Here is a 9,942-nt window from a genome sequence, read left to right as displayed (position 1 = left end):
CAACTTTTATTACAAAGACACTGGCATTAAATGTGTTAAAGAGTTTCGTATTTTCATCGATAGTAAACTGTGTAAATATTACGTTTTTGTGTAAATATTAGCATCTAGAACCCGTCAGTCACCTGATATCTATTTGGTTAAATAATAATTATTCAATTTAATGTACAACATAAGTAATAGTAAATCATATTGAATTGTTGGTTGCAACCCACTTTCCAGGTCATTAAATCATATAGTTCAGGTTATGTTTGTCTATTATTGGCCCCTTGGTACTAGTCTGCCCTCTTATCTTTTCTCCACAGACACTGCAGGAGCTGTTCAGCGCTGTAGTGAACAAACTCTCTGATGGCGGTGGCTCCTGCCTCAATGGCAGATAAAATTATTGTTCTTGATGATGATGATGATGAGGAAGTTCCTCAGCCTTCGACCGCAGTCTCCAGACTTTCACAGAAAAAACGCATCTCTCCGCTCAAAGCAGCACAGCCTGCACCCACCCACATCCCCCAGTCCCCCTTTGCCACAGCAAAGAAAGAGCCGCGAGTCCTACAGGCAGAAAACGAGAAGCTGTTCGAGGAGGTGAGTTTAGAATAACAGAATACACTTTTACACTCGTAAAGTAGAAATGTAATTGTTAAATTCTTAAGAAGCCTCTTTTGAAGAGCAAAGTACAGATGGTATGAAAGCGCAACCAATCAAAACAAACATCCTACACTTCACTACAGGATATGACAATAACCATTCTCACATGGAGTAAATGAAGAAGCAATCTTCATGATGTAATATCAATGAAAATAATGTAGAGTGGATTTTATTACAGAGGGATAGTATCATATTTTGAGTTCGATAAATTCCATTTTGCTTTTACTTTTGCTATACAAAGTGTAAACTGCAAGCATCTGATCTTTTTTAAATGGCACTCATCTGTTTTTGCAACTTATCTATTCAAATATATGTCATTTACTTGTTTTATGATGTGTTGTACAGTATATTTGATTTACTTCTTGTGCATCTCCCTAAAGTTTTTTTAAAATAATCTGTATCCTGATATTTTTTTATTTTAGTTTATAGATCACTGTTCGGCACAAACTCAGGACTGCCCCGAAGTTATTACCTTCCTCCAAACAAAATACACCAAGGCTTCTTCCACTTTCCTGTCATCGGTGGAATTCAGAAACTTTTTGGGACGATGTTTAACTCGTGCTCAGGCCAATCGCTCCAAAACGTTTGTCTACATCAATGAACTGTGCACAGTGCTGCGGCAGCATGGCGACAAGAAGAGGCAAAGTCTGACCAAATCAGAACTGTCCACAGCAAAATCTGCTTCAAATCTGCTTTCCTCTGAACTAAAATCAGTGTGTAAGGCTGAAGCCGACGCTGCTGCGGAGGAGGAGCAGCCGTCTACCTCAGGCGTGAACGAGGACACTGAATCGGATCGAAAAACTGTCAGGAAATCAAGGAAACAGGTCTGTAAATAAACGTCAAGACTCAACGTGCTGCTTAGATTTATCAGTGTATCTGCAACATATAACTCTAGGATAAGAAAATACTTTTAGGAGTCTCTGGGTTCAGTGCGTCAACATCTTCAAGGCAAATTAAAGAAATGGGAAGTGACTAAATTGGCATAGTTGAAGATCATTTTGTAATATCCCCTGAGACGCCTTTCTCTTATCCCAGAAGCTAATCTATGAAGTATTTGCCATTAGAATTATAGATGTGGTTTTTGTTTCACTTATTTTGTCCACATAATGCAAGACGCCATGCAAAAGCTTTCTGAATATTTGCAGACAAACCCAATCGTAAGAATTACTATAAGGAAGAAATACCTAAATAATAACATGTATTGATTGTCTTACAGATCGCGTACTTGGAAAATCTGCTGAAAGTTTACAACGACGAGATCCGCCGACTCCAGGAATCTGATTTAAGTCTGGACGACCTCGGAGCGGAGGACTCGCTTTACATCCAGGAGCACAAGCTTAAACGCAAGGTCAGACAGACGGCGGACATGTGTCTTCACTTTTATTTTTATGACTTACTCATGTTGTCTTTTTTATTTATTCATTTTTCAGATGATGAAGATTTACGAAAAGTTGTGTGAACTAAAGAACTGCAACACTTTGACCGGGAGAGTTTTAGAACAACGCATTTCTTACAGCGGCTCTCGGTTTCCTGAGATCAACAAGAGGGTGAGCTTTTGTATACACGCGTCCCCTGACAGACCCTGAGCGCGCACGAGACCCTGAGCGCGCACGAGACCCTGAGCGCGCACGAGACCCTGAGCGCGCACGAGACCCTGAGCGCGCACGAGACCCTGAGCGCGCACGAGACCCTGAGCGCGCACGACACTCAACATACATGAGACCCGTGATTTGTGTACACTTTTAATATTGTCTTATCTGATGTGGAAATCTATTTTTTGATCCAGATTGAGAAGTTCATCAACAGTCCAGAGGCCCTGGAGAACCCCCCTGATTACCCCGACATTTACCAGCAGGTGCTTCGAGCCAACGAGCGCTACAACCTGTGTCTCCCGCGGAAACGACTCACCGAAATCGCCAAAGAGGCCTTCAGGGACGTAGCCAGTCGCATCCAGGACCGACGCCACTTGGATCTGGTCTTCAACTTTGGCTCCCACCTCACAGACTCCTTCAAACCTGGTGAGACTCTGGTATTGGTTATATGTGATGTAATATGTGAAATACTAATCCTTGAGTGGCTAAATTATGGCTGCAGCTATCGATTCTTTTAGTAATCGAGTTTTCTTCGAGTAATCAGTACATTTTTTTTGTACATTCTGTAAACCATTTAAAAGTATATTAAATCATTGGTTTAATAAACTTTATAGTTCATAGTAATAAACAAATAAGGAGATTCTGCTTAAAATAACACATTTTATTCTTAATTTCAGAAAAGTATGTCCCCAAAACGGCAACATTTCACTTCAGCAGTCCAAACTGTTCTGTTTGTATTCAAATAATATATATAAAGGACTAATTAACTTGTCACCAGACTTTCAACAGTTACAATAGCTATGAATTAATTTGTGTTTATGTCCCATTACTTAGAATTAGAAACTTATTTTTAAAACATAATGTTGAGTGAGTAGTCATCCTGGTGTTTTGAGCTGCAAAGTTACAGCTCAAAACAACAAAACTCTTCCCAGTCGCACTGAGTTTAAAACACGTCGCTCTCTGTTGAACTTTAGCTCCTGCAGGTCTGAGTGTGAAATGAAAGCGCCACACGTCGTTCTTCAATTCAATTACATTTGTTTTTGTAATGCCCAAAATCACAACAACGGTTGCCTCTGAGGGCGACTGTGAAAACTGAATCAAGCAATGTCTGTGGTGGCGAGGCACGATGTCCCAGCATCCTCTGTCCTTAGACCCTCATTCTCGGCCACTTCAGATTCACATGTTTTTAAATTACTTGATTTACTTGATTAATCGTTGCAGCCCTAGACCAAATGCGTTCAAAATCCAGTTAAAACCATGAGTATACATAATATGTCCACTTATTAAAAGAAGCAGTCTTTCAGCACCGTATTTACCAGCCCTTGTTGTTCCTATGACTTTTTAAAGCTTCTGATCCTGCGTTTGTGGACCCGGCTCTTTCGAGAAAGCTTCGATCGAACAGAGAACTCGCCCGAAGCCGCTTGGACGAAGTCATCTCCAAATACGCCTCAAAGCAAGAGGACACTGAGGAGCAGGAGCGACAGAAACGAACAGACAAATCAAATAAAGAGGTGCGTCCTTAAAACACTCCATCTGCAGGGTTCACCTCTCAGCAAGAGGGTCCTGCCATTCATTTCTTAACATGACATTTCAGTATGGAGTTTGCATGTTCTCCCTGTGACAGTTGTATTGGCTCTTTTTATTACAATAGTATTCATAAACTCTATTCACGAGCACTTTAACCAGTCAGGGCGTGGCTTCATCAAGAAATAATATCACTTTAATCTGTTTTTGACTGTTTTAGGGGAATGAATTGAAAAGTAGTAAAAAACCTGAAGAAAATGGAGTCGAAGCGAAGGGAAAGGACAAGGAGGAGGAGGAGGAGGAGGAAGAGGAGGAGCCGCAAGAAGAGGACGATGAAGATAATGAAGATAATGAAGACGATGAAGACGATGAAGATGACCAGTCGTCAGATCCCGACATCGAGGAGGAGATCCAGGCCAGCTCTCAGCTCGACGGAGCAGGTCAGACACAGTGTTTCTGAGTTTGCCTTTTGTAATCAAAACAGGTTTGATCATAGAAATGGCACCGAGTGAGACAAAATAAATATATATATGTAGATATTATTTTTCGGGACTATACAGACAAACAAAAGGGACAAAGTAAATGAGATGCATCTTCTTTCTGTTCCTTTTTGCTCATGTCAAAAAGGTAAAATATGTCTTTACTATAAATTGTAAGCGCTGGATGAAAAATGCCATGAGTAAATCTATAAACGATGTGCCGGTCAGAGGCAGTGGGCCCGGTCTGTTTACACTTGACTGTATCATGTCGTGATTGTTACACACGGCGGGCCACACCAGACGTGAGGTCATGCAGCCGCAGAACACGCTCAAAGAGGGAGTCAGGCCATGATCCTACTGTCCCCCACAAAGCAGTTTGAGAAAGTCTTAAGCCCCTCCCCTCAGCGTTACCATGGAGCTCGTCTAACCAATGACTAATATAACGGTTAGTGCAACGCGAGAAGATGATGAGCTTAAACTTCTATTTAGTTGTGGCCACAATATTTTATATTTAAAAAAACAAAAAAAAACAGCTGTATTAGATTATAGGCAACTTAATTATTTCGATAAAATGTTTCTTGGCTATTTATGTTTCTATCTACTTATTGTGTTTCTAATGCCGGATTGATTTATGTATATAGTTTTATTATTATAAACCATTCATAAATATTCCATATTGATATTTCAATACTTTCTTTAGTTAAAATGTATAACAAATATAAGTATACGGTATAAGTTTCCATTTTTAGGAAAAATAACATAACATTGTATTTATATAATGTGCTTTACATTATTACCGTCGTTTGGAAACACATATTAATACCTGTTTTCCACTGTTGAACGTTCATTAGCCCAGAGTCATGCTTGTCATGGTGTTAATGATACGTTCTTCTCGTATCTTCACCTGACCATGGTCTACACGTGCCCCCAAAGAGAGACCTAAGAGGGGGAGGTGGGAGAAAAATATTAAAAAATATATGTTAATACATTTTCCTTGGTATGGCCCACCCTGGACATCAGAAACAATTATTTGACTTGTGAAATGTAATAATTTGCTGTCAACTCGATAATAAAAATGCCCAAATACCCTTCCTGTTATAGTAGCTCAGTTGTGTGATATTGTGTCCTTAACGTGCAGTTTTCATTTTTGTATTTAGAGGGTGCAAGTGAGGAAGAGGAGGAGTCCAACGAGGCAGAGCAAGCCGTGGACGATGCAGACAAAGACCAGCTGTCTCTCAGTGTTTCTGCCAGTGAGAAAGATGAAGAGGACATCAGTGACCTCAGTCCAATGTCCCAACAGAGCAAGTCCCTCCTCACACCTCTCTCCACCTCCCCCCAAGACAGTCCCAGCCAATCAGAACCGGCCCCCAGCGACGAGAAGAGGCCTATCAGCAACGGCACGGTCGAATCCACCAATCAGGACGTGCTTACGTTGCTGCCGCCGGTTGAGGGCAAAGACACTAAAGACAATGCAACGGTCTCGCAAAACGGAGTGAAAATGGTGACGTGCGAGACCTCCAGTTCCACGTCGGACAAGCCCCGGATGACGAGAGCCCAGAAGAGGAAGAGGGAGGAAGTGAGATCGGAAAAGTCCAAGCACGACATCACATGTGACGGGTAAAGATCATTTATGACTTCTCAGGAGTGTGAAGTGAGGAAAAGGCCTGGTACACGCCCGGTTAATCCAGTAATGCCATCGTTGTGCCGGACAGGGTTTCCAGCTGCAGGGCGCCCAAACACTCACTATAAAGTAATAGTTCTTTACGTTACAGATGTCAAATATGGTTATATTATTGGTATTTCTTCCCGTTAAACGTATTGTTTCAGTCACAGCGTAGTAGAACGGGAGAATATTCAGTGCTTTTATACTTCCGTCTGTTGTGTCCGTTTCCTCCTCATCTCCGTGGTCACTCTTTGTTCTGTTATTGTGATCTGAACATACTTTCTGCCAATGTTGTGTGTGCAAATGCTCGTGCATCGCGTCGGAACCATCGCACTATGTCAAATTAAATCTTCTAAGCCTTCATAACTTAAATATATTAGTCGAGAATTCCTGTGTAATGTTTCCTCTGGACCTGACGGTGCTGTATGTTTTCTCTCCCTTACTTGTTTGTTCCCACAGCGACACTGATATTCCTCTGGATATGGGCGTCCACGAGTCTCCGCCTCGGTCTCGAGCCGATACCCCTCCCTACGTCAGCAGCTCTCAGGCCACTCCACCTCCAAAGAAGAACAAGGTGAGCACACGGACACAGGACACACACGTTTAAACGCCCTCTACCAGTTTTTGTCTTGTCCAACTGCATTTGAAAAGACATGAAAAAAAACTCCCTGAATCTTCAGTGCATTTAGCTATTTTTGGTGCCATCAGAAGTAGTGCTGCTCCGATGACTCTCGCTCACAGAATGACGAGATCTGTTACAAATGTAGACTTTAATCTGAATTTGTTTTAACACAATCTGACTGTAAAGATCTGATTTTAGGTGAGCTGATGTTACGCTGTCACGATTTACATTAGTCACAAGCTGCAGTAACTCGTCTTCAGTTGGACTCTTCACTCATTCTGGGCACATGAACTAATGCAGTGTTGTTTGTGTTTCATTTCCAGGTCAACGTAGCCACACAATGTGACCCTCAGGAAGTCATCGAGCTGTCGGACTCAGATTGACCCTCGTTTTTGAACTGTGTCAAAAGCGTTCAGGATCTGAACCGGTCATATTTGTTTTTTAGGCTCGTCTTAATAAATTGCAGAGATGTTTGTGGAAAAAACCCTGTGGATGCTATTTTGAGGACTAATGCAGGGTCTTCAGTAAACCAGTGCCTAATATCCTTTGTTTGTTGATGATCTGAAAAGTTACCTTTTTATATTGTAACTTTATAACACTTTCTTTTGGGTTTATAGTTTAAAATTGAGATTGGGAGAAACTAGGGCTGCCAGACAGTATTTTTATTTTGTCCACAGCGTCTGTAAATGCAACTTTACGTTCGAACACGGACACGCCCACCTGCCCATCCTATTGCCTCTCCATAAAGTGAGTGACGAGTGGACTTAACCAATCACAGACAAGTGTTAATATCTAGAATCATGTTTTAAACTTTGGTTGGCTCATATCGCCGGCCACAATGTGAAACTTGTATGTTAGAAACTGCCGTTAAAGACTTAAAAAAAGAAAATGTCTTGAACTCGTGGTTAATATTTCTGCAGTGACATGCAACAGGCTTGGCTACATCATCATTTAACCGAAATAAGACGTTTCTTTTTCAGTATTTTAGTCCATGTGACATATTGACAATGTAGAATGTAGAAGTGTTTCTTTATTAGTTCTTTCAGCGGACAACAATCACCTTAAGATTGGATAATGGCGCCGCTTTCTGCTTTTTGTTTCACGTGGATTAGGCCCAGTAATGACAGATTCAAACCATTTAACCAGGTCAAAACATCTGCATTTCCACAGTTAAATGGCCAGTTCGACTCTATGATTCTGACCCGTCTCCGGCTTTTTTAGAACGCCGTGAAACTGATCGATTCATAAAGTGGTGCCATTATTCAACCCCAAAGATGTGTCTGCGAAAAGGACTTCCGAGACATGAGATTATTATTATTGGCAAGCTAATAATGATACAGTTTGACGTTTGTAGAGCATAAGTTTAAATATTTCTTTAAAAAAACATTTTGAGATTTGGACATTGTGACTTGATCTAATTCTAGGACGAGAGCGCAGCTGGTTTATAGTGATTACAGTGGTTCAAATCACTGACAAAAACGATCAAAATTTGTGGCTCATCCTCCAGTACAAATCTTACCATGAAATGATACATTACTTTTTGACAATAGTAAAAAATCCAGTGTTTTTTTTAATGCAAACCTGATGCTATACATGTTTTGGACGCTTGTAGCAATGTTGCATTTTTAGCCTTTTCCAGTTTTACACCCTACGGTAATGATGAATTTTCATTTACAAACACATTTTTAACTTTATTGCTGCTGTTGAAGACCTGTTGTTGAACTGTCAAAGGGTAATATTGAGATTCACAGGGACTAGTTTTAAATTCCACGCAAACATGTATATTTTTTGTTAGTTTTGTAAAAATGTTGGAATTTCAATTGCATTTTGCAATAAATCAAAAAAAAAGAAAAGAATGAAAAGCATATAATTGTAGGTCATTATTCAGTAAACCTGTGCACTTTTAGGCTCATCAAATCAACTTCTGTAAATACCTGAATATTTACACAGAAAAGCCCTGGTACAAGAGTATACTTGTTTATTGAGCGTGTTTTTAAATGTAGTTATTGTAATTTTCTGAATGTTTTAACGCTCCCAGTGCAGTCCGTGGTTTGTCTGTCCGCTAGTTGCCGGGTTGAAAGGTTTTTGGGTGTTGCTGAAGCGCCTCGGGAATGCTACAGATGAAGCATTTACTGTGAACCTTTTTTCATTTTTATAACAAAATAAATGCTTTACTTTTGTACGTGTCGACGCCTGGTTTCATGGGTTTTCCTCTCAATCCTGGCATAAAAGGAGCATAACGTAACCTAGAGACGGACATGCGTGACTGATGAATGCAGATGTTTAGAAGGGTTTAATGTGAAAACTACTCAAGTAAATCTATTATGCAGCAGTGTTGGTCTTGTACGTATTATTCATGCAGTACTTTAAAGTTTGTCTCATTATTTCACTTTTACAATCTGTCTCGTCTCTATATCTTTATAATATGACAGAGCACATAAAAAGAACCGTTAATTGGCAACAAATTGTTTATTCCGTTGAGCAGTTTAATACAGGTGAGTGTCACTACGATATTAGTACCACTGAATCATATATAGGCCTATAACTGACAGGTAATTATGGTTTGAACAATCAGTCGGTCAGTTTGATAATGTGAGTTCTATAAAAAATACCCATCACACAGTTCAGTCAGTTTAAACCAGTCTAAACATCTTTCACACACAGATCTCCATTAGCTTATTCATATAACGACCGCCTCTTTGTCCGGTTTGAACAGTGTTTCATGTTTTAACAGTTTGATGAGCATTATGTGCAAATCCTTTACCTTGGGCGCAGTCATAATCTATACACGGATATGAAACTAGAATCAACACAAAAGAAATCACGCATAGAACAAATCCTGACCGTTCCAGAATCGTGTAAATGGTCTCGATCAGTAGCAGAACTATTATATGATCTGGTAATGTTAAAGAGGTATCAAGTATCAGACCTTTTCCTTAGTATTGAACTCAAGTTTGAAATGTTTGAGGCGTGATTATTTCCACACAGTATTTTTGTTTTCTAAGGCTGTTTTCAGTGTTCACACTCACACACATCAAAACCAGGGCTAAACCAGAGCTACACCAGGGCTAAAAAACAGGACTAAACTAGGACTAAACCAAGTCTACATCAGGATTAAACCAGGGCGTCTGAATCCTCGTTTGTAATAATGAACTAAAACATCAGTCCTTCCTTCACGTGTCTGTGTAAAACGCGACCTTCACAGAAGGCGTTAACGTCCTTCGTCCGTTAAACTAAACTTAAACTGACAAATGGCCCAATAAAGACTTAAAATGTCACTGCACTTTTATGCTCGTGTACATATTTAAAGAGGCATTGTGTAACTTTTCTGTGTAACTTCTGCCACCAGCTCGTCTCCATAGATCTTACTGGTTTGCCTGGAATGTTACAGCTCAGATCTGTGGAGAGACAATCCCACTCAGT

At 40.2% G+C, this 9,942-nt stretch overlaps 1 protein-coding gene across 2 annotated transcripts; it reads left to right on the top strand.

Annotated features, from left to right (window-relative positions):
• The first annotated feature begins 345 nt into the window (after positions 1-345).
• daxx (death-domain associated protein) lies at positions 346-8,325 on the top strand. 2 transcript variants are annotated; one of them, XM_072448215.1, is made up of 11 exons: positions 346-576; positions 1,062-1,463; positions 1,856-1,987; positions 2,070-2,186; positions 2,426-2,657; positions 3,579-3,742; positions 3,976-4,017; positions 4,054-4,195; positions 5,392-5,851; positions 6,357-6,471; positions 6,843-8,325. In XM_072448215.1, exons 1-11 carry the CDS (start codon positions 346-348, stop codon positions 6,900-6,902), a joined length of 2,097 nt encoding a protein of 698 aa, XP_072304316.1. In that variant the 3' UTR covers positions 6,903-8,325. The 2 variants fall into 2 exon arrangements, with proteins under 2 accessions (XP_072304316.1, XP_072304315.1); XM_072448214.1 differs by having other exon boundaries at positions 3,976-4,195.
• Positions 8,326-9,942: the final 1,617 nt, after the last annotated feature.

Source organism: Eucyclogobius newberryi, unplaced genomic scaffold, assembly GCF_026437365.1.
Source record: "Eucyclogobius newberryi isolate DKJ021-1_F unplaced genomic scaffold, fEucNew1.0.hap1 SCAF_16, whole genome shotgun sequence".
In the NCBI taxonomy this organism is placed as follows: domain Eukaryota; kingdom Metazoa; phylum Chordata; class Actinopteri; order Gobiiformes; family Gobiidae; genus Eucyclogobius; species Eucyclogobius newberryi.
Note: the sequence above shows the minus strand (reverse complement) of the source record. Positions and strands in the feature narration are given on the sequence as shown.